Below are 25,401 nucleotides of genomic sequence, written 5' to 3'. Positions count from 1 at the left end.
AATTGTCAAGAATGACAATCGTCAAAGTTACCAATACCGTGTAGTAAAATGTACCATTTGTTGGTTGAGATGTGTATTGCATCCGACATTCATTTTACATACGGTTGGTAATATGTACAGAAAATATGTTCATTCTTCCAATGTTTGCATTATCAAAGATTTGCTAGTTTCTTTTAGTAAGTATTTGTAAATTTGTAAATATTACAAACCTGTCCATATTCCCAGCATTATATCGTAAAAACTCTACTTTTCGGTCTGATTTCAGTAAAAAACACTATTATGTAAAACATTTGGCAAGATTGCGTGTGTGCGTTCGAAAAACAGTACATTGAATTGCAAGAAACTTCATTTAAGTTTGGGGAAGCATGAGTTTGCAAAGAGTTTAATATGTCCGTATTCACTGATAGAAACCGATCTTTTTATGATTTTACATTAAAAATAAAAAAAATTGGAGTTGCTCTGGTTTGCAGTTTTTAGTTGAAGGGTATTAATGTATGGAGATCAAAGTAACCAACACTGTAATGAAGCAAAATCCCTGCAGTCAGCTGCTTGTCAAATCATCAAACAATCGCTTCAGTTCTTCAGCCATTCCTGGGGCAAGCCGCTAACGAGGTAAATAACTATCAACAGAATACGCGAAGCGGATAGAAAAAATCAAACAGAATTCAATTCCTTCACATTGCTTGCAGATAATCAAAACAACGGTGAGATCGAAGCTTGCAATCAGATTCCCACCCCGCTCACTACACTAGACGGATACATGTCGAACCGAAGAACTGCAACTCTTCGATCGGTTCATTTCATCGATAGCGAGATATACACCAGGCAAATATTTACCCCCAACAGATACAATGTACCGCTGTTTGTTTACAAAAGTTAGTGAGGAAATCATCCCTATCATCGTTTCCATCATTTGTCGATGTCTGACTTTTTACTGTGTTCGATGTGGTGGAGACGAGTCTGTTCAAAAGTGTCAGGATAAGGGCGCTGCAAAAGGTTTCTCGGTTTTTTTTATTGTTCTTCTAGGCTCTACAAGCTTTTCTCAATTATTGTTTCCAAATTTAATTTCAATAGATTCTATCGAATTCATTTTATTTGTTAACTTAAATTTGTTGCTGAAAAAAAATGCAAACCCAGAACAATACTTTTCGGATTACAACCAGGTTTTTTTACGCGTTTTTTTTGCGCGGATTTTTACGAGGCTTTTTATACGCGGATTTTTTTACTTATATGCGTAAACTAGGAATAATCAACACTATACACTAGAGACTATTATGGACACACAAATCTATTATGGACACACAAATCTCAACATCGTAGATACAGTCACTCGATTTATATAGATAGAGAACAAATACATTTGAGAGTAAAGTTCGACCTGCGGAACGTCAAATCGTCAAATGGAGGTGCTTGATGAATGTTGATTTCATGGTACTTTTGACCCCACTGTGGAAATACATTCTTATCAATCAACTGCTGTCGTTAATGCAACGTTAAAATCAATGCCCATCCCCGGTTTGAGTTGTTGGGTTTGAGAGTTGAGTCGTAGGCAAACTGAAAAGAGAGACCGTAGTTCCTTATGTTAGGGTTACGCCTCATTATTGAGAGTATATGCACCAACGAACGAAAAGCTCGATCACGTGTAGCATAAGTTTTATGAACTCCTCGGAAAAACATATGATGAAACGTGTCCAAGACATTGGGGCCGTCTTTGGTGACGCTAGTCACAGATCGTACTAGCGGAAGAAGCGTCGAGTACATCACTGATGCCATAGACATGAGTTTTTTTTTGTATTTCATATTTCACATTTTTTTATATTTATGTAAAAAAGTCTCAGATTTCCAAAGTCGCATAGAAGGACGAGACACCTCGTAAACCATAGAAAAACAAAATTATAAAGACTACGCCCAAAAGTTAACATTTGATGCCCAGTTCTACATTTTCTCCTGGGAATCGAAAAATATTTACGAGTGCTATCCAGGAAGTAACATACGTTATTGATTAGCGCGTCAGTAAACAGAGCTCGAACGGCCATCTTAGCGTCAACAGATTCATATGCTCAGTACTCATCAAGCTGTGATAGTAGGTGGTCCTTATATCTCTTACTTTTCTCACTGTGACCAGCTAACGTTTGCATTAAAAAAATGGACTTTTTCTCGGATGGTGATAAAAAAAACTAAGACAGATAATTGAGTTTGATAAATTTCCCATGGAAGATAATTATATTAGCTTACTTGCAAAAAAAATATATAGGAGGTTGTGTCCAAGATACGACCGCATTGTTGACGTAGAACTACGCTGTTATTTTATATAAGTCGCTTGTTTATACCTTCGGATATTATTCTGTAATGCTGTGAAATTTTAGAAACAACTGCTTAGTAGAATAATATCTGAGATGGTTTTTCTCATTGTAGAATCAGTTGACGATAATTGATTGATGATTCATTCTTGCCCTCGCAAAACAATACACTGATCGTATGTCGCAATGTCAATGCATTGAAAATTTACCTCGAACGCTATTCCGGTGGCCTTTTTCGCAATAGACATAGACTCGGCTACAGTCGATTATATACATGCACCATTATTCCACATCTCATAACTACATCAATATATCTTTGGCACCGCATAGAAACAACAACAATGACAACACTTGCATGTATCAAATATCATGCTACATATTATTTAGTATTGCCTCAGTGGAATCGCACCTCTAGGCATCGTTCGTACAACGTAAAACAAGTGCCAAAAAAGCGTTCGCCATAGCATGCAAACTACTAGGAATATAAACACTTCTCAACATTTTGCGCTATTCTCAAAAGAAATGCTTTTGTTAATATTACTGGCCTCGAAAAAAGTTGCATTACACCTCATGCTCGAGAGAAGCGCAGCTGTCACCCTTAGTGGAGGAAGTTTTGCTACAGGTAAGCGAAACCTAATCACATACAAAAATCCAGAACGACATTTACAAGCGAAGTAAACTCTTTTGTTAATATCAACAACCTCTAAAATTGCTTCATTATGATAAAGATTAGCGCAAATGCAATCCTAGTTGAAGGCATATTTGCGACTGGCACGCGAACCCAAATAACTTATAACATTCCAGTAAGACATTCAAGATGCTGTGTATTCCCAAATAATTTTTTGGTGCACAACCTTAACGTCTGCTTCGCCATAACGTCAGTTTAATGCATTGATGCATTCTCAAAGGCATCAACGAAGCCCTTATGATGACGGAAAACAAACAATGTTAACTGCTTGGAAAAAGACTGAATTATGCCATACAGCTTGTACTCTGCTGTAACACCCATCGATGCGAATTCGCTGATGAGTTTGTCAATAGCGACCGCCTTCACCACCAGCGGGGGGAGCTTGATTTTGGTTGCTGCCTGAGTAACGGCGTATACATTTTCGACCGACGCGCCGAAGTCGCCTACTTCGCTGTTGTTCGATGCGGTGAGTCACCGCCGGTGACACACTCGCGCAGGCTCGGTTCAGTGCGAGCGCTTTTCACTGCACCAACATCGCGTGCATCATTAGGTGACGCTTGCCTCGAAATTTCATTGCCCCTTGCAATGCTTTCGTTTTGACGTAGGACTACGTCTTTCATTTCTATACCGGGGTGTAAAATCAAAGTTTCGAAAACGAAAGCGTTACGCCGGAGACCGAGATTTTGAGCGTTAATAGCTCCTAAACAACTGAACGAAATGGTGTGATAAACACTTCATTCGAAAGATAAAATGTCTACGCGTTCTATACTTGTTACTTTCTGATCCAAAAACTTGTTTCAATAGTCTTAAAATTGCTTTCAAAACAGGCTATTGAAATCACCAATCGGTATATAAGCGAGCGCCGCTCGGAAATCCACTCAGTTATAATTGAACAGCGATTGGAGCATGTTGTCGCTGTTGTGGTGAAGCTCTTCGTTTATCATGAAAGCGCGGATGAACGGTGTCACCAAGAGCCTGTTTGTGCACCTTAGGCCAGAAGGGAATCCATCAGGAGGAGAGTGATGCCATAAACGGTTCCCCGGGAAGATCTCGAAGCAGCCGCTACACATACACGCGCGGAATTCTTTCCGTTTGGATGCCATTCAGCATCGAGAAAGATCTGCAAAATAATCTGCCAGTTCCTCTGGGAATTTAAAAATACATTCATGTGAAAGAGTTTATTTGGATGTTTTCTATCTGACCAAATACATTTGGTTTTGTGATTTTTCAATCAATCGCAATTAACAGGATAGCTTCTGAAGATTATTCTTCCCCATCAGTAGGATATTTCCGTATCCAATATTGTATGCGCCCGCAATCGATTATTGCTCAATCGCCGAAAGTTCCGAGCTCAGAGAGTTCATTCCCCTCTAGCACAAAAAGCTTACTTAAGCGATATTCTGGTGGTGAGATGCATTCATTTTTCGTGAGGACATCGACAAGACAACATCGTTGCTGAGGGTGCTGGACGGCGAAGGATCGAGATCTGCCCTGAAACACGAGCAGTTTGTTTGAACCTGTAAGGGAGCACAGAGAAGCCGATCCTTCAGGAGAAGAGAAGGTGACCATCGAAGTAGCCGCTACACACACACATACACGCACGGAATTCTTTCCGTTTGGATGCAATTCAGCATCGAGAAAGATCCGGAAAATAATCTGCCAGTTCCTCTGGGAATTTAAAAATACATTCATGTGAAAGAGTTTATTTGAATGTTTTCTATCCATGTAACACTGTGACCAAATATTTTTCAATCAAGTGCTATTAACAGATGGTTAGCATTCGAGTTAGCATTAACCACTGGTGGGCTTCCAGTATCGAGGAAAATGTGGTAATATCTAATCGTTACTGAAAGTAATCTGCCAGTTCCTCTGGGAATTTAAAATTGCATTCATGTGAAAGAGTTTATTTTAATGTTTTCTATCCATGTAACACTTTGACCAAATACATTTGGTTTTGTGATTTTTCAATCAATCGCAATTAACAGGATAGCTTCTGAAGATTATTCTTCCCCATCAGTAATATATTTCCGTATCCAATATTGGATGCATAAAACCTTGTGCCTCCAACGTAACGCTCTCGTTTTCGAAGTCCCCCAAATATTCATTCATTCAGAATGAAATCAGATTCAACTTCAAACAAATGATCTCTAAATCAACGATAGTCCTACGTCACCCTTGCGGTTATACCATAGATATAACCCACTTCCTGTTTTTTGCAGGGCTCGAGCCTGCCTTCCTCTTCTTCTTGCTCATCACACACTACGCGAAGCATCCAATTTATGACGCGGGAAGAAAAACACACGATTCGAATAACGAATAACGAACAGAAAAAGCAAACGACGATATCCAAGTTGGATTACCACTGGTGGGGTCCAATCTTAGATCGAAGCGCAGCGAAAGCAAAGTGAACTGGATTGCTCAACAGTCCGATGCCGAATGAAAGTTTGCCTCAGCGAGATTCACTGTTTATACTCGAGGCAAGTTGTTAGGTGATATTAGGAAAACTTTCTACCACCGAACCCACTCTGCACCGATCATCAGCTTTACTGATGATGGCGAGAGCGGAGGAACTCACTCTCACTTAAACTATCTACTATGATAAGGAATAGTAGTAGCAGTAGTTTTCTACAGTAAGGCCCGGCTCAGATGACTAGGGCACGCATTCAGTTGATTTAGATCAGTTCCAATAAAACCCTCGTAACGATCAGACGTATTTTGTCAAGTTCTTGTTTAATGTTAATCGTTAATAAATCGTTAGTCGTATCCGTATTGTTCATATCACGTGTTCTTTATATTTAGTATAACCGTAATCCAGTGACCTATTTATCGAAGATTGTACATTTTTGTTTGGTCCTTCGAACCGGATTTCGAAGAGACTTAGTAAGCGTGAATCTACGTTAAGTGTCGTGAGAAACTCAAAGTGCTTGCATATACGGCGATACCGACATAAGGTTCCAAGAAACGCGACGAGTCCATATACCTGACGGAAGACACATATCAGCGAGCGGAGGTCTGCTGCAACACCCTGGATATCGGACGTGGGAAGTCATTCGCGTCAGGATTTTCTCCGTTGGACTATTCAGATAAGTAGCAAGAGGGTCAGGTTTGTCTGAGGTGGCGTTCTGAATGCATGGTCAGGCGTCGGCCATTCTAATCATCTCCATTGTGTTGAACAATACGGCGTTGACAAAGAGTCCGCAACTTTATAACAATATCACAATAGGAACAAAGCCCTTCAGTTACATCTATTGTGTGAAACAATAAAGCGTCGACAAAGAGTCCGCCATTGTAGAACAAATACAATTGGAACAGGTTCCAAAATTAATTTAATAAAATTATAGATATCGATATTGTATGTCTACTTCATTTATTGGGAAGGTTATTGATGTCTATTGGTTGAATTATATTATACTCATCATATTTATTTCAATTCGATTGTTGGTTGTTGATCCTTTGCGCGCATTTTCGTCGATTACAATAAAAATCAATTGTAAGGTTATTCATAATGACGAATAAGGATCTCCGAATGCTCCAGAAAAAGGAGCGACAACTGAGACATGTGGTGGATACAATAAAGGAGTTTGTGCGAAATTATCATGAAGGTCGAGACAAGCCCCAACTGGAGGCTAGGTTGCAGTACTAGGGCAGAAATTGAACTTCTTCTGGAAGACATCGATGGTGATGATGAGTATCAGGAAGTTGATGAAACCGTAGAAGCTCATGATCGACGACGAGATATGGAAAATGAAACAATCCTCAAGAGTTTCATTAATGAATATTTCTCTCTGAAACAATCCATGCAAGCTTTTCAATCCTCAGCGGGATCTAGTTCATCTACAGTTCTTGTATCAACGCCTGCTCAACAGTTTTCAGCTCCGGCAGTGCGAGTCAAGCTGCCAGAGTTGAAACTTCCAACATTCAGTGGAAATTTGCGAGATTGGTTATCATTCAAGGATACTTTCCGTAATCTTATCATTGACATTAGCCAACTTTCTGACATTGATAAATTTACGTATTTACGTACGTCGTTAACAGCGGAGGCATTCCAGGAAATCGGATCGATCGAATTAACCGCAGCTAATTTTTCGATAGCGTGGAATTCGTTGGAATCTCGTTATGAAAATAAAAAATTACTGGTGAAATCCCACTTGGACTCCTTGTTTGCTATCAACCCCATCAGAAAGGAAGGTTTCGAAAATTTGAACTATGTGGTCAGTGAATTTGACAAACACTTGCAAATGTTGGATAAACTTGGAGAATCCACTATGAATTGGGGTACGATTTTAGGCCACATGTTAACGAGTAAGCTAGACTCATCAACATTGCGAATGTGGGAAACAGAGCATCGATCTCGAGATGTTCCTGAGTTCAAGAAGTTGCTAGAGTTTCTAAAAAACCATTGCATCGTTCTTCAGTCTCTTGGTTCGAGATACATACAGTCATCAGAAACCAAAAAACCGCTACGCAACATTATCAGCCACGCTGGTGTTCAGACAGCTTGTCCATTCTGTGGAGACACACAACATCGAACATTCCAATGCAAGAAGTTTACGACTATGAAGGTGGAAGAAAGGAGAAATGTCGTAAAGGCGAATCAATTATGCTTCAATTGTCTTTCCAGAGGACACATGTCCAGAGAATGTTCACGAGGTTCCTGTCGCATCTGCGGACAGCAACACCATACTCTGCTGCACTTAGCAACACATCAAAGCCCACCAGCTCAACCAGCACAACCGATGAGACAACTTCAGATGAATCCACGTCACCAGCAACCGTTCCATACATCACCGAATGTGCAAAGTCATAATCAACCACAGAACACCAACGCTTTTCATCATTCAACCAATCGATCCACCAGCACTTCCTTACCCATTGTTTCTCAAAGCACGCACAGACAGACGCCACCTCCCAGAGACACTCCTGTAAGTCATAACATTGCCCTCTTTGCTAACGAAACCAAGTCATCACGATCGGTTCTACTTGCAACCGCAGTCGTGGTGCTTGAAGACCAATTTGGAAATAATACACACGCTAGAGCATTGCTCGATAGCGGCTCTCAGATGTGTTTTATATCTGAGAACTTGTCACAAAAGCTCAAATTCAAACGCTCTCGGGAACTCATTACCGTGAGTGGGATTGGACAGTCTACAAAAGCATGCAAACAATCTGTCATCGCACTTGTAAAATGTAGAATTTCGAATTTCTCAATGCAAGAAATGTTTTATGTACTTCCACAAGTTACAGTGGATCTGCCAGCATCAAAGATTCGCACCGACAGCTTGAATATACCTCAAGAAATAGACCCTGCCGATCAACATTTTAATGAACCTGGCGCCGTTGATGTCCATTGCACTGAAGCGTTTCCTAGCACTCGATAAACGGCTTTCAGCCAATGCAGAGATCAAAACCATGTATATTAACTTCATCGAGGAGTATCATCGTCTTGGACATATGAGAGAGGTAGTTACAGATGATGAAACTTCTCAGCAGTACTTTATTCCCCATCATTGTATTATTAAAACTGAAAGCACCACAACGAAATTACGCGTTGTATTTGACGCTTCGTGTCCTAGTTCAACCGGAGTATCTCTCAATGATGCTTTAATGGTCGGACCCACTGTACAAGATGATTTGATTTCGTTCATTCTTCGGTTCAGGTTTCATCGGTATGCTTTGATTGCGGACATTGAAGAAATGTATCGCATGGTTGAAGTTCAACAACATGATAGACGATTGCAACGTATATTTTGGAGGAATCATCCGAACGAACCAATTCGCGTGTTCGAATTGTGCACCGTGACATATGGTACAGCATCCGCCCCGTACCTGGCAACGAAATGTCTGAAGCGGCTCGCGGAACTCGATGGCGCGAAGTTTCCGGATGCCGCAGTTGTTCTCGCAAGTGACTTTTATGTAGACGATTTGATGTCTGGCGTCGACACCACGGAAGATGGTGTTAAATTATACCACGAGCTAACACGACTTTTGAAAAATGGTGGCTTTACATTACGAAAGTGGAGTTCGAATAACTCAACAATACTCGATCATATTCCTCATGATATGAGAGACGATCGGTCATCCGTCGACTTAGAAAGTGCTGGTACCGTTATCAAAACACTGGGATTAGTCTGGGAGCCCAGATTGGACTGCTTTAAATTCAAGGTTCCCTTGTGGAATCATACAGAAGTTTGCAAAAGGACTGTCCTCTCTGATTTGGCTCGAATTTTCGATCCAATTGGATTAATTAGTCCAATAATAATCGCAGCCAAAATCTTCGTCCAAGACCTCTGGAAGCAGAAGCTTTCTTGGGACGATCCACTTAGTAGCGATCTACAATCTCAGTGGCAAAAATATCGCCACAGTTTAATTGGGTTAGAAAATTTGAGGATTCCCCGATGGTTAGCATTTTCCAAAACATGTCTATCCGTTGAGCTCCAAGGATTTTGTGATGCATCCATCAAGGCATATGGAGCCTGCATCTACGTTCGATGTGCTCACATCGACGGACAAATCACTTCGAATCTGCTAGCTGCGAAGTCAAAAGTTGCACCGCTTGATGACCAGAAAAGAAAGAAGAGATCACAGACGATTCCACGACTAGAACTCTCCTCGGCATTACTTCTTGCTCATCTGTACGAGATAGTGTCGAAGAGCATCCGGATATCTGCTAGACCTTTTTTTTTGGACAGATTCAATTATTGTTCGCTATTGGTTGTCATCGATCCCATCGAGATGGCAAGCATTCGTAGCGAATAGGGTATCCGAAATCCGACATCTGACCAAGGATGGAGGATGGAGTCATGTTCCGACTACAGAACATCCCGCAGACTTGGTGTCGCGTGGTATCGCAGCAGCGCAACTGATCGATAACCAACTATGGTGGCATGGCCCATCATGGATACGAAAGCAGAGGAATCACTGGCCAGAAACAACCGAGGTCTTGGCAGCTGAACTTGACAATTCGTTGTTGGAAGAAAAATCGGTGGTTTCGGCGGTAACACATGTTTGTCCGATTAGCGACATTTTTTCTTTCAAATCCTCCTTGAACAGCCTTGTTAGACTAGTCGCCTGGTTGCTCAGATTCAAACATAACTCCGAGCAACTCGGCACCACTCATCGAAGGACAGGTTTCCTGACATGCTCAGAAAGAAATGCAGCATTAACACAACTAGTGAAGCTCGCTCAACGTGATTGTTTTGCAACGGAGTTAGAGGATCTACAACGGAAAGGACAACTGAAGGTCACATCCCGAATCAATTCATTATTCATTCAATTCATTCAATTTTGGTACTTCATTATCACATCTGGGTTCCGCAGGGGCAAGGGGACGAATGATTGTCTTGCGTTGCTTTCTTCAGAAATTCAAATGGCTTACGCCGAAAAAAAACAAATGGCTTCAGTATTCTTGGACATAAAGGGGGCCTTTGATTCTGTTTCAATAGAGGTTTTGCCAGACAAATTACACTCTCGGGGTGTAATTTGTCTGACATAACTTGCGTCTCAAATTACGCCAAATCATATATATAACTTGCTTTGTGAGAAACAGTTGAATTTTTCTCACGGGGATTCGACAGTAAATCGGGTCTCCTACATGGGCCTCCCCCAGGGCTCATGTTTAAGCCCCCTTTTGTACAACTTCTATGTAAGCGACATCGACAATTGTCTTACACAAAATTGCAGCTTAAGACAACTTGCAGATGACGGAGTGGTGTCTGTCGTAGGATCAAACGAATCCGACCTGCAAGGACCCTTACAAGATACTTTGAACAATTTTTCAACCTGGGCCATTGGGCTAGGGATCGAATTCTCCACGGAGAAAACAGAGATGGTGGTTTTTTCTAGGAAGCATAGACCAGCAAAACCAAAGCTTCAACTTTTGGGTAAACCGATCACTCATGCTATGTCATTCAAGTATCTTGGGGTCTGGTTCGACTCCAAATGTACTTGGGGGGCCCATATTAGGTATCTGAGTAAAAAATGTCAACAAAGAATAAACTTTCTCCGTACAATTACCGGCACATGGTGGAGAGCCCATCCCGAAGATCTTATAATGTTGTATCGAACAACTATTCTCTCAGTGATGGAGTATGGCAGTTTCTGTTTTCAATCAGCTGCCAAAACACATCTCATTAAACTCGAGCGAATTCAGTATCTTTGTCTCCGTATTGCGTTGGGATGTATGCCCTCAACGCATACCATGAGTCTCGAGGTTTTGGCAGGCGTACTCCCACTAAAAGATCGCTTCAATTTATTATCTCTTCGGTTCCTCATCCGGTGTAAGGTTATGAACCCATTGGTGATCGGAAATTTTGAGCAGCTTATCGAGCTAAATTTTCATTCAGGATTCATGAGCTCATATCATGAATTCATCTCCATGCAGGTTGATCCTTCTTCGTATACTCCCAACCGTGTTTGTTTTCCTGACTACATCAATTCCTCTGTACATTTTGATCTGTTCATGAAGGAGAAAATCCATGGAATTCCAGATTATCATCGATCGGGGATCATTCCTACGATCTTCAATGCAAAGTATGGGCGTGTCAATTGTGATAATATGTACTTTACTGATGGGTCCTCTATGAATGAGTCCACGGGATTTGGAGTGTTCAACGAAATTTTTAGCACCTCCCACAGTCTTCAGAATCCTTGCTCTGTGTATATTGCTGAATTGGCAGCAATACATTGGGCGCTGGACAGCGTCGCCTCACGACCTGTTGAACACTATTACATTGTAACGGATAGTCTTAGCTCTGTCGAAGCTATCCGTTCAGTGAGGCCGGAAAAGCACTCGCCGTACTTCCTTGAGAGAATACGAGAAATTTTGAGTGCTTTATCCAGACGCTGTTATGTCATTACCTTTGTCTGGGTCCCTTCACATTGCTCAATTCCGGGTAACGAGAGGGCTGACTCATTGGCAAAGGTAGGTGCAATTGAAGGCGATATTTATCAGCGTCAAATCGCTTTCAATGAATTTTATTCTTTAGTCCGTAAAAATACCATCACTAACTGGCAACGTAAATGGAACGAAGATGAATTGGGCCGGTGGTTTCACTCGATTATCCCTAAGGTTAGCCTCAAACCATGGTTCAAAAGTCTGGACTTAAGTCGGGACTTTATTCGCACCTTCTCTCGACTCATGTCCAATCACTGTTCGTTAGACGCGCTACTCTTTCGTTTTAATCTTGCCGATGGCAATATCTGTGCTTGTGGCCAAGGTTACCACGACATCGAACACGTTGTTTGGTCGTGCGAGGAGTATCTTGTTGCCAGATCGAATTTAGAAAACTCTCTTCGGGCTAGAGGAAGGCAGCCCAATGTGCCGGTGAGAGATGTGTTAGCTGGTTTAGACCTTGGTTACATGTCCCAAATATATGTCTTCCTAAAAGCTATCAATCTTCGTGTGTGATTGTCCTTATATCCTTATATTCTCCTTTTCCTTTCCCTTCGGGAGAAATCAAATCCCTTCTTACTAACAATAGAATAAGGTGAAATGTAAATACATGTTAGATATAAGATAGGCTTAAGAATTGAGTATGATGAATGTGAGTGCGAATGTGAGAGTGAACATTGTCAACATATCCTTATATCCCATCCTTTTCCTGAAACAAAATGTCACCCTTCTAAACTCGAGCAAGCCGCGAGTAATCGGTTCTCTACTTCATTAACATTAGAATTAATAAAAAATGTTTATATATACTTGTAACTATACAAATAGGAGTTTGGCTCCTTTAAACTTATGTAACTGAGCCTGTAAAAATAAACGATTTAATAAAAAAAAAAAAAATATTATCACATTAAACTACTGCATGCTGGTCAAAGCTTACTCATCGCTAATATCCGTGAACGATACTGGCCTTTGAGCATCAGAAGCCTTACACGAAGAATAATTCACAGATGCATAACTTGCTTCCGGACGAAACCTCGCATTCAAGAACAATCAATGGCTCATTTACCTAAGCTACGAGTAACTCCTGCACCCCCGTTCATTCATGTGGGTGTCGACTATTGCGGTCCATTTATCATAAACTACCCTCTCCGCAAAAGAGTAGCAGTCAAATACTTCGCCGCTATCTTCGTATGCCTGGTGACAAAAGCGGTACATATCGAAATGGTTGCGGATCTTACCACAGCAGCCTTTATTGCAGCTTTTAAACGATTTGTCGCCAGGCGAGGAAAACCAGCGGTTGTCTTTTGCGATAATGCAACGAATTTCGTTGGGGCGAGACGCAAATTGGACGAACTTCGCAAACTGTTTGTGTCGCAACAAACCCAGCAATCTTTAGCGTCTACAGCTGCAGATTCGGGAATCAAGTTTAGATTTATACCGGCAAGGTCGCCAAATTTTGGCGGTTTATGGGAGGCCGCAGTAAAATCCATGAAACAGCATTTAAAAAAAACCATTGGAATTAATATTGTTACACCAGATGAGCTTCATACTGTGTTAGCACAGATAGAAGCATGTCTCAATTCCAGACCCCTAACTCCAGTCAGCAACGACCCCAGCGATTTGGATGTTCTAACACCGGGACATTTTCTGATCCAGCGGTCACTTATGGCGGTACCAGAACCGATGGCTGAAGACGTCCAAGAGCATCAGCTGTCCCGGTGGAGACGCGCGCAGTTGTTCGTGCACCGAATTTGGTCCAAATGGTCAACCGAGTATTTGGCGAATCTACAAAATAGGACGAAATGGACCAGACATCGGAAAAATCTGGCCGTGGGAATGATGGTTCTAATAAAAGAAGATAATCTTCCTCCTTTGAAATGGTTGCTTGGTCGCATCACGCAGGTTCACCCAGGTGCGGACGGCAATGTTCGGGTTGTCACAGTGAGGACCAAGGACAGTACCTTCACCAGAGCCATTTCAAAGATTTGCATTCTACCCATCGAGGACAACGAAGGAGTATCACACAGCAACAAATAGTTTCTCCCAGCGGAGGTGCGGAGAGCACCTGCTGTCAAGTAAAGAAGGCTCAATAGCTATTTCTGAAGGATCAAGCAGACAACCGTCAGAATGAAGGGATAGGCTACAACCTGAAATTCATCCAACGGGTCAAATGTTCGATTAATCTGAAGAGTTAATAGTCTGACAATTTTGGCAGTCAGGTTACAGTGAACTGAAGAAGATGCTATGGGATAGCTTGACGGGACAGCAAGCGTTTCTTCTTGAGATTTTTTAACATATCGCCTGGGACCTCACCGATACCACGTGTGATTATGAATCGATGCTGGTGTATCGGCATAAACAAGAGATTTGACATTTAACATTCACTGGTCCAAAACGAGAGATGATTTGCTCACCAAATGAATTGCGCAATAGGTCCATCGTTCCGTGTGCTGTGTGGCATTTGGCACTGTCTTGTTGAAACCACATGGCAACCAGATTTAGCTCGTGTGTTTTGAGCAATCAAAAGCTGGAAATCATTCTACGGTAGCGATTACTATTGACAGTAACGTTGTACTCATCTTCATCTTTGAAGAAATACGAACCTATGAATCCCCCGGACCTCAAACCGTACTAAACAGTACATTTTCCGGGATGCATTGACAGTTCTTGTATTACTTTTGGTTGCTCATCGGATCAATTAGGGCAATTTTGCTTATTAACGTAATCGTTCAACCAAAAATATGCTTCATCGCTAAAGACATTTTTTCGATAAAACAAAAAAAAAATGACACGTAGCACGAATCAGGCTCGATCTGTCAAAAACAATGCGCTAAAAAACCAAAATGCAAAAAAAAACACCCGTTCTAATCTATGATAACGTTGATTGCCGCTGATTATTCCAATATTTTTAACAGAGAATGTTTGTTTCATTTTTTTTATTTGCAAATTGAATGGGAACAAAGAAACACTTGGACCATTCCGTTGCCCAACCTCCACTGAACGGGCAAATGCGCCCGAAACCAGGTGCCCCAGACCAATGATTCTCCACATGAGAGCAGCACCCTGCACTATATTGAAACAGTAAACAGTCAACGAAAAAGGCATCGAAAACTATACGAGGAAGTGGGAAAAGTTTATCCTACAAAGCGATTTTCGGAGATGGCTTCTAGGGTGCGAAGAACCCCGTTGGATGCCTACGCCTAGTGTTGATAATAAAGTGAGCCGAGAAATAAACTTTCTCTCGATGGTGACTTTACCTCAATCTTTCTTTGATTGCTTGGAACCGCCTCGAGGTTCGAAAATTTACTTCACTTTCCTGCCATGGTCTCGTGCACATCATCAAAGTCGAAAATACTCGGCGCAGCTGTTTTGTGGACCAAGCACGAAAACAGTTATATTGTTTGCCTTCGAACCTTTCTTTTATTGTCAATTTCTGTACTCGGCTGTTCGGTCTTCCGATTGATGTGTTTTCACTCACTGTTTCAGGACTTGCCGGCCCAGCGGAAAGGAGGCGCACCGAGAGCCAGGATGTGCTGATCGAAAACCGCCGCAAGTTGTTCCGGGCGATGACAAATTATCGTGGACAGTCAAATTGGAAAGGTACTTTTTTACGATTGTTTAGTTCATTTTTTTTAAGTTTGCAGAAACTAAGAACATTTGTATGCGATGAATTTTTATTTGGGTATCAGTAAAATTACCGAGTGCTGGTTGGTGGCAGAACGTGACAAACGCAGCAATGGGTATTCAAATTTGGAACGTAAATCGAATTGGGATGCGTTTCAGAAAATGTGTTTCTGTCAGGAACGTTCAAGTTGATTAAGAAGTAAATCCAAAAGCAAATGAGAACTCACGAACAAAACAAATATCAGTTGATTAATATTACGAGTATCGTTTCATATAAAGCAACTCGAAGACGATATTAAAACACAAGCGCAGTTTTTCGCGCTTTTTTTTTGTTTCATCTGAGAGAAATTGGATATAAAAAATCCATATCTTTCACAGTCTCACACCAGTCCAGTAAATCTTTATCAACTTCCCTACCTGTTCATCGGGGCGCTGTCTGAGTGTTTCGTTATAGAGAAAAATAAAATGAAACTATCTTCTCCATCAAGACCTGACATCGGATATCCTCTCAGAAACGGCAGAGGAGAAAAACAGCATGAGCGAATATTTCCTTTTTATTATCTTATCAGAGTGTACTTTATCCCTATCTGTTATTGTATCTCGCAAACGTTGAAGCGGGGCAGCCCCCGACGGAAGCGAGCTATGTTTTCAATTGGTTCGTCCTGCGTTCTAAGAAAAATGATGTGTTTCATTGGCCTTCAAGAGGCAACCGTGCCCGGGAGGGGTTTACTCCGGCAGCTGGATGAAGATTGAGTTTTGGATTGACAAAAAAATCAATATATTGCACAAGATGTGTAACGTCGCCACCATGGATACCCTAGGTGTGGAAAGTCAGGGTTCGGCTTCGGTTATTTCCCGTCATTGTTTCCCCATAAGGCATCGAGAATCCAGTAAACGGTTTATTCGATCAAGTTGAGAAGGTAAAACAATGCTGCCATCAGACTTCCCAAGGACTTACTCGTACCCGGTTGGGGAACGATAGAAAGATTGAACAGAGTAACAATCGAGATGTGCAAGGTATGATGGATTAGTTCTTTGCCAATATATTCATAACATCGTTAAACACATTCCGAGTCGGGCAAGCAAGTAGGGTGACTGAATATCTCTTCATGAATGTGATCGATGTGTCAATAAGCTGTAATGTTTCTTCATCCCCGTCATGTCGTTTCTGTATTTTGTTACTCTGTATGATACAGTCATAATGTTACTTCGAGATTGTTGAACAAGTCACAATTCAAATAAATTTGAACAGTTGATTATTATTACAAAATTTTTTAGCCTGAGGCAGGCTACAACGACACAAGCTAGCTCATCATTTTCAACATACAGATGCTCATATCCGGGTCCAACATTTTCGAAGGGGAAACAGGAAAATCGACTCTCCTCTCAGTCGCTTCGCTTCGAGTAGGACTACTTTGGCATTCGCCGTCAACATGACTAGTTCATCGGCATCCTCGCTCTTAACGCTCGTCAATTCTTTTCTAATCAACTAAATTCTAGCAAATGGTTATTCTATTTGACGTGACGAATGAACACAAATCTGCCTCTTCATTCAATCTGACTTTAATCCACCGCTACTACTCCAGCCTGACATGTATCTCGTTGCCAGCGTACGCAGTCTTATTCTAACACCCATGTAAAGTGAAACGAATACTTGATTTCTGATGCAAAATAATAGTTACACCATAAATGGACGGCTCCATTCTTTACCTACCGTGAATTCAAACATCGATACATGCATACATGATTCATGAGAGAGAGAGAGAGAGAGAGAGAGAGATGTTGATTCATGGAGGCGATCTGGCGTAGTGGTAACATCCATGCCTCTCACGCTAAAGGTCACGAGTTCAATTCTCACTCCCGACATTCTTCCAAAAATGGAAGTAAAAAGTGACGAACCAGCCAAATGAGTTGAAAATCACTATAATACAGATAAAAAAAAAAAAAAAAAAAATGTTGATTCATGTTGACACAGAAACTGCTGGATGAAACAAAAACTGATTTTCAATTGAATGCGAAGGACCATGGCTCCATAGTCCCCTGACTATCCTCTGTTGAATATGATTTTACCAAGACCTGGCTCATATGCCTCCCATCACATCAAAACTATTATTTTGCCTACATTTCTCTTCAGGGACCCGGCAGGAGTGGCACAATATATCACCATTTCGTGACAATTAATTATGATGAGCTAACAGCACTGATTGTTGAGAGCGAACCTCGTTGGGTCGATGAGGCAGGTTACTTCTCGATGCCATGTGACATAAATGACAATGTAAACGATACTTCTGAAACGAAAGTTTCGAAAAACGAGATGCGTCAAAACAGGTAAAGGTGATGGACCTTCCAAATGACCTCCACACAACACCATCGGTTGCTCGACGACGCACCCAATATTATTGCAGAAGATCCTCCAAAAATACCGCGAGTATTAAGTCCACGCACCACTTTTTCGATTTCAAGGCCGCACATGATACCATCGAACGACGCTAACTGGGGAAAATCCTAGACGAACACGTCTTGTCTCCGGAAGCAGATAAGACTGATTCAGACATCAACGATGTGCGGTCTAGCATGCGGATCGCAGGCGATGTGTCGGAATCCTCTGAGACTCACAGGGGACTTTGACAAGGCGAAATCTGGATTCGCCTGGATATTTTCATAATAGTTTTTTTAAATTTTTTTTTCCTTTGAATTGTGATTTTTATATGATAGAAATAGAACGGTATATGTATCATACATTGAAACACTGAATTAAAAAACATTCGGAATAGTCGTGAAATCTAGGAAATGCTTTTTCGGTCAGAATCGGTCTTGTAGTTCAAAAGTTGATTTTTCGGACAACCCTAAAATGGAAATGGTCACCCTAATGAAAAAATAAAAAAATACGGGTCTAATGTTTTGCGATAAGGAACAAAACTACCACTTTTCACGAAAATCTGAGAACCCCTATATCGGTTTGGCATGAAATGGCTGTATAGTGACTACACTCTGTCCAACTTCTATAAGACCAGGTGATGATCTTGCTCCTTTGTGTCATTGTAAAAAGACAATGCTTCAATTTATATTCTAGTGTGTAGGAATTGGTGACTACCATACACTGCATGATTTTCATATGCGTGTGTGCAAGCGCTGAGCGTAAACGAATGTTTTTGTATTTTTCAAGTGTCAGGTTTCTATAAGACCAGTTACATTTTCCGTTGTTTTAGTTGTTTTCATCAATAAATCAGGAAAATGCCGAAGATAAAAGTGCTCACGGAGAAAGGAGAAAGACAACTCGATGCATCTCACCAAGAAATGGTATCAGAGAAATTGCTCGTCGGATTGGAAGATCCGATCAAGTAGTCCTCAATTATTTGGCGAATGCTCAAGGACACGGTAAAAAGGTGGGAGCTTTACGTAAATCGAAGCTCTCTGACCGGGATGATCGGGAAATAGCTAGAACAGCTTTGAATACTTCAAAATCGCTTTTGCAAATAAACCAAGATTTCAATTTAAATGTTACTCGGATGACAATTCGTCAAGTTTTGGTAAAAAATCCTTACATAAAGAGGGCTTGAAAGGTTGAAGCTCCTCATCTTACACCATCTCACATCGAAAGATGTCTGAGTTTTGCCCAAGCTCACATGAACCTACAGTGGGACATGGTATGTTGTGACAAAGTATGTTTCCAAATAATACATTTTGCTATATACCATAACGGAAAGTTCTTCAATGTATAGGTTATCTTCACTGACAAAAAAAAGGTCAATTTTGATGGTCCTGATGGTTTCAACGGGTACTGACGTGATTTACGGACGGGGAACAGTATTTTTCAAACGGGAATTTTGGTGGAGGCTTGTGCATGGTTCGGGCAGGATTCTGTGCAACCGGAAAGCTTTCACATCATTCAAGGATTACATACACGTTCTGGAATCCTTTCTCCTACCGTTTGCGTGGATATCGTCACAGAAAAAACTCACATTCCAGCAAAACAATGCTACTATTCATACCAACAAGAAAACTAAGCAATGGATTAAGGACCAAAAACTTATTTTTTTAAAAACTGGCCGGCTCGCTTTCCAGACTTGAATCCTGTTGAAAATCTTGAGGGGATCCTTGTACGCAGAATCTACACTAAGGGGAAACGGTACGACACGATTGAAAGCTCAAGGTCAATTTCGGAAATATGGAAAAAATATCGAGAAATCCGTCCAGAAAAATTTGGTAAAAAGTATTCCAATACGAATTTTCCAGATTACTAGTCGAAATGGCAAGGTTGCCAATTATTGACATGTAAATCGGCCGATTGTTTTGGATTTTTCATTGATAATACTTAAGAATTTTGTTTTGGTCTTATAGAAACTGGACAGCTGAAATTTCATATTTAAGCGCAATAAATAAACAAACAACTCTTTTGAACGAAATTGACGTTAAATATACTTTATTCAAAACATTCAACAATGTATGAATGTATATTGTTGAAATTCTAACTGTTTGTGTTGCAACGAAATAGAATCAGGGTGGTCTTATAGAAGTTGGACAGAGTGTATATCATGTGAGTGTATATATATCTAAGTGGTGCGGACTCAATCCACTTCATTCTCAAGCAAATTCTTGCATGTTTTCAAGCGATTTCTTGCAATAAATTCTCAGACCAACAGAGATGCCAGATTCACAAATATGTTTGTAAATTTACAGACATATCTGTAAAACATTCATCACATCTATTCATCACATCAAAAATATTTGACTCACCATATGACATTTTTCCATAGTTTTAATACAGAAAAGTTATTATATTTAGTATATATCAATACACATGACGTTAGACCAGCGATACTCAACCTGCGGCCCGGCAGTCCTTCTTGTTGGCCCATCTGGTGTGTATGATGTTTGGAACTCATACACATAAGTACTTTTGCCTTGACATCATTGCAGACGAAAAAGAGGATACGGTTATTCACAATTAATGAACAATTGCATTCTCTGCAGGTAAGGAAAAATCTTGAACGAAAATTGTCTCTGATAATTATTTTCTGTTCTAGACAAGATTGTTTTGCTGAAATGCAAGGAGATTTATTGAAAAATCGTTAAGTTAGGGTCAGGACTATGCAACCTATGTATTTAAACAACATCGAATAAAAATTATCATTCTATTTTCAACAACTTACATTTGCTTTCGGGTCTGCTTATGACGAAATATGGGTTACTGTTCGATATTGTTACGACAGACATGGTTCATGGCCGTGTGGTGGTCTAAAACTTGTATAGCCTTGCATGGCGGATGGAAAATATACACTGCATTTTTTTAAAAATAAAAACGACAAGACCGCAAGCCTTGGTGGATGTCCAATATATCAACGGAGAAATACTGTGTTTTATAAAAATTAACAACGCGTATGTTTGTGTATGTATGTGTATGTATGTATGTGTAGATCGTTGAAACATTTAAACACACTTACAGCACATAAGTTATTAAGTGGTCCGAAAAATCATTTTTTTCCACTTTTTCCCAAAAATGACAAATGAAAATTAATAACATTTGAATCACTGAATCGATTTAGATGATCGACATATAAAATTGACCTAGCCTTTTATAAAAAAATATTTAACTTGCGAAAAACATAATTATATTTTAGTAATTATTGATTGTAGTCGTTTTTTATTTTTTTTATGACTTTGGACTAGAGGGCGCTATATATTTTTATATTTTTTTCTTGAAAGCTGAGGATTTTTTACACAACATATCTCGATATCAGGGTTGCTATTTTTTCGTTTTTTAGATATGATTTTAAAAAAAAATCATTTTTCCCCATTTGTCCAAAAATAACTTTCTTCAAAAAATCATAACATTTGAACTACTGAACCGATTTAGATGATCGATATATTAAATTGAAGCCAATAAGCAAAACTCACACTTGCGGGAAGATTGGATTCTAGTAGCATAGGTCTAGTTTAGTCACATATGAATATTGATCGAAGACTTAAAACATGTTAAATTTACAAAATTCTAACTTAAAAACGATAATTATAGCATCTCTGATATCGAGATATGTTAAGTAAATACTCCTCAGCTTTCCATAAAAAATATAAAAAAATATAGCGCTCCTATCTTTAACCGAGAAAACTATGAAAAACTAACATAATTACAAAAACAAAATTCAATTTTTTCGCAAAAGTAATATTTTTTTTAAAAATATATCTCGTAAGCTTCAATTTGATATGTCGATGAAATGAATCGGTCCAATAGTTCGAAAGTTATGACTTTTTGTAGTGGGAAAAATGGGGAAAAATTGTTTTTCGAACCATCGATTAGTTTTGCAAAATCATATTTCAAAAACGAAAAAAATAGCATCTCTGATATCGAAATATTTTATGCAAAAGTTCTCAGCTTTCAATCCATATTAAAAATAGGATCCATATTATATGCAAGTTAAATATTTCTCAATTAAAGCTCATTGGCTTAAATTTGATATGTCGATCATCTAAATCGGTTGAGTGGTTCGAAAGTTATAAATTTTTGAAAAAAGTCATTTTGGGAAAAAGTGGAAAAAATGATTTTTGGGATCACCCTAAAATGGAAATGGGCACCCTAATGACAAATTAAAAAAATACGAGTTTAATGTTTTGCGATAAAGAACAAAATTACCACTTTTGACGAAGAGCTGAGAACCACTATATTAGTTTGGCATGGAATGGCTGTACATATATATACAGAATATAATCTTACGTGCATCGTGATGTACAAAGTATTAATGAATAAGTGAAAATTAACGTTAAAAGACATTTCTATAGATCTGCACACTTTTACAGACTTTTCCACATTTTTAACAGACATTCACATGTTTTTACAGACTTTTTTTAAAAATCATCTGGCAGCTCTTCCTTCCACTTTTTATCGAATATTTCCAAATCGCAGGAGTAAACATTTACGTGACTCTGACTTTGTTTGTTTTTATTACGTTCGGAAAAACGTTATGACAAAGAGAGGGGACATTAAAAATGCGTTGCTCAGTGAAAGGCTGAGATGGTCTTTTAGAGATGCAATGGTTAATTAAATAATTGACGGAAAAATGTAGTTCGTTCATTTTATAATTTTACTTATTTTTGCCCTTGACAACAATACATCTTTTATAGTGTTGATTATCATAAAAAAAATAACACTCCTGATCGTTGGATCTCTTTTGACATTTCAATTGGATCTTTTTTGACAGCCGTTTTGATTCAGTCCGCACTACCTAGATATATATTGTGGATAACTATGCACTAGAGTGCCAATGAAAATGGCCATCTCGAATTTTCAAAGCGAACATGATTAAAAATGTTGATTTCCACGAAAAACTACCCTATGCAAAATATCAGCTCGATCGAACTTCATTTACTAGAGTTGCAGTCAAAGTTTGAGTTTTTTGGAAACCGAAAAATCACCCAAGGAAGGAGTAAAGGAAATTGGGGTTTTCGAAGAATTTTTTTTATGCCAAATGTCTTCCAATTGCATGAAACGTCGAGATCTACTGTTATCTCGAAAAAAAATTTTTGTCAAAAATCGACACTCTGGGTTGTTTTTTTCGGAATACGAGATAAAATGTATGGTTTAGCGTGCCAATGAAAATCGTCATATGGATTTTTCATACGGGACTCCCTTCAAAATGTTGGTTTGCACTATAAAATACCCTCAGCAAAATATTAGCTCATACGGACTTCATTTACTTGTTAACTACGGCTTTAGCCGTACTGCCCAGCTTAGCTCACCCCGTGTTTTATATTTCTCTCAAGGTCGGCTTTGGCCCTCGAGAGGACTGTTTCGACCTCGGTTGGAACACCAGCAAATCGGAATTGCGAAATGCGGACACAAGAAGCTGCCGATGAAAAATGGGCTGGCATTGATTGTTTAATAGAATAGAGTAGAGAAGTTAGTTTTTGATTTTTCTGTATTTTTTCGGTTTTAGTATCGGTTACCGTTTTCGTTGGGGCCCTCCGTTGTCCTTCGTGGTCGTCGTCGTCGCGCTGCGTTTCACCGGTGCGGATAGGATGATGGAGGCGTTCTTTCCTGCGATGCTCTGGACCGTATAGCAAAAGGGCGTCGCTTGGAAACGGGGAGATAGGTGGCCGGAGTTTCTCGGCAGGACACCCGAGGATGGTGTAGCGTGATTGAGGGTCCTATTCCGCAAGAGGTCTTCTCTCTCTACCTCTGTCACTTCACTATACCACTCACTTTTTTTCTTTCACGACTCTTTTCTATCTTCTCAACTCACTGTCTTCCAATTCTCTTCTCTGCAAATTTCTGTTTCAACGATACCAAATTTCTTCACTTGCGTGTCGTTCCCTGGCTAAGTGACCGAGTCAACCCAATCTCTCCTTCTAAGTCACCTCCTTCCCTTTCCTCTCGCTAATTTCCTGCTTCCATTTCCTCCAGGAAGGATATCTGTCAATCATGACAGATGTCTTTTTCGCCTGATGTCAAACCACGTCGGCCTGATGTCGGGTTAATCGGTTTACATCGATTTTTTGTCGAGGTATTTACATTTAACAACAATTAGACCAGTCACAACAAAACAATATTTTACTTACACACTAAACAGAAAATATTTGACACTGACAACCTATTGTGACCTTCGATTATTAATTGATCGGTAACATACTATTGTCGCAGATCTCAAAATTTTAGTTTTCTGAATATTGAAAAATCACCCAAGAGGAGAGTAAGGGAAATCTGGGTTTTCAAAAAATGTTTTTTGATGGCAAATGTCTTAAAATTGCATGAAACGTCGAGATTTACTGTCTGAAAGTAATGAAAATAATCTGATAAATAATCTGCATTACTCGAGAATTAATCAAGCAAATGAAACGAAATTTTGCATGTGGAGGTTTTAGGATGCAATAAATGTTTCTATGGTGGTTAGACACTTCACCCTTCCCCTCTCTAAAGAGGGCTGCCATACAAATGAAACACAAATTTCTGCATTAATCGAGAATTATTCAAGCAAATGAAACAAAATTTGGCATGTGGAAGTTTTAGGGTGCAATAAATGATTCTATGGTGGATAGAGGTACTCTTAGGGGGGGAGGGAATTTTAAGGGGCACGAAACGTTTCTATGGTGAATAGACACTCCCCCCCCCGCCTCTCTCTAAGAGGAGAAGAGGAGAGGGGTCTGTCTTTATTCTATCATATTTTCTGTATCAAACATTTATGCTAACATTTAGAAACATGCTATTTGCGAGTGATTGAAAAATATTGAACGAGAATTGAGTCTGAAAATAATCTGATATTTTAATGATGAGTTTTGGCAGAAGTACTAGGATTTTTATAGTAAAAGGTAATTTCAAAGGGATCGGTTAGAAGATCAATCGATGAACAATTCTGCGATTGGACTCATGAACTTGCTCTTAGTAAGAAAACGTGAATGTTTGAAGGTATTGATAACAAAAAACAAATTTTGGGCGGGACGAAGTTTGCCGGGTCAGCCAGTTTAATAATGATAAATGATTGCTTTCACTGAGTGAGGAGCGCGAACGCTTTCCCAAGCAATTTGAGTAGATTGTCATATTAATTATAAGCATCAACATGTACTGAAACTGGAGCACTGAACTTCTTGAATATCTGATTGAAAAATATTGAACGAGAATTGAGTCTGAAAATAATCTGATATTTTAATGATGAGTTTTGGCAGAAGTACTAGGATTTTTATAGTAAAAGGTAATTTCAAAGGGATCGGTTAGAAGATCAATCGATGAACAATTCTGCGATTGGACTCATGAACTTGCTCTTAGTAAGAAAACGTGAATGTTTGAAGGTATTGATAACAAAAAACAAATTTTGGGCGGGACGAAGTTTGCCGGGTCAGCCAGTTTAATAATGATAAATGATTGCTTTCACTGAGTGAGGAGCGCGAACGCTTTCCCAAGCAATTTGAGTAGA

The 25,401-nt window shown here is 39.7% G+C and overlaps 1 protein-coding gene across 1 annotated transcript in view; it reads left to right on the top strand.

Annotated features, from left to right (window-relative positions):
- The first annotated feature begins 541 nt into the window (after positions 1–541).
- LOC129774199 (uncharacterized) overlaps positions 542–25,401 on the top strand; it is a 33,866-nt gene continuing 9,006 nt past the window's right edge. The window contains exons 1-3 of the mRNA XM_055777905.1: positions 542–612; positions 690–875; positions 15,362–15,475. Of these exons, the coding sequence (XP_055633880.1) occupies positions 761–875; positions 15,362–15,475 (229 nt within the window). The 5' untranslated portion in view covers positions 542–612; positions 690–760. The remainder of the gene's footprint in view (positions 613–689; positions 876–15,361; positions 15,476–25,401) is intronic.

Source organism: Toxorhynchites rutilus, chromosome 3, assembly GCF_029784135.1.
Source record: "Toxorhynchites rutilus septentrionalis strain SRP chromosome 3, ASM2978413v1, whole genome shotgun sequence".
Lineage (NCBI taxonomy): Eukaryota > Metazoa > Arthropoda > Insecta > Diptera > Culicidae > Toxorhynchites > Toxorhynchites rutilus.
The sequence above is the reverse complement of the archived record's forward strand: the minus strand, read 5'-3'. Positions and strand labels throughout refer to the sequence as shown.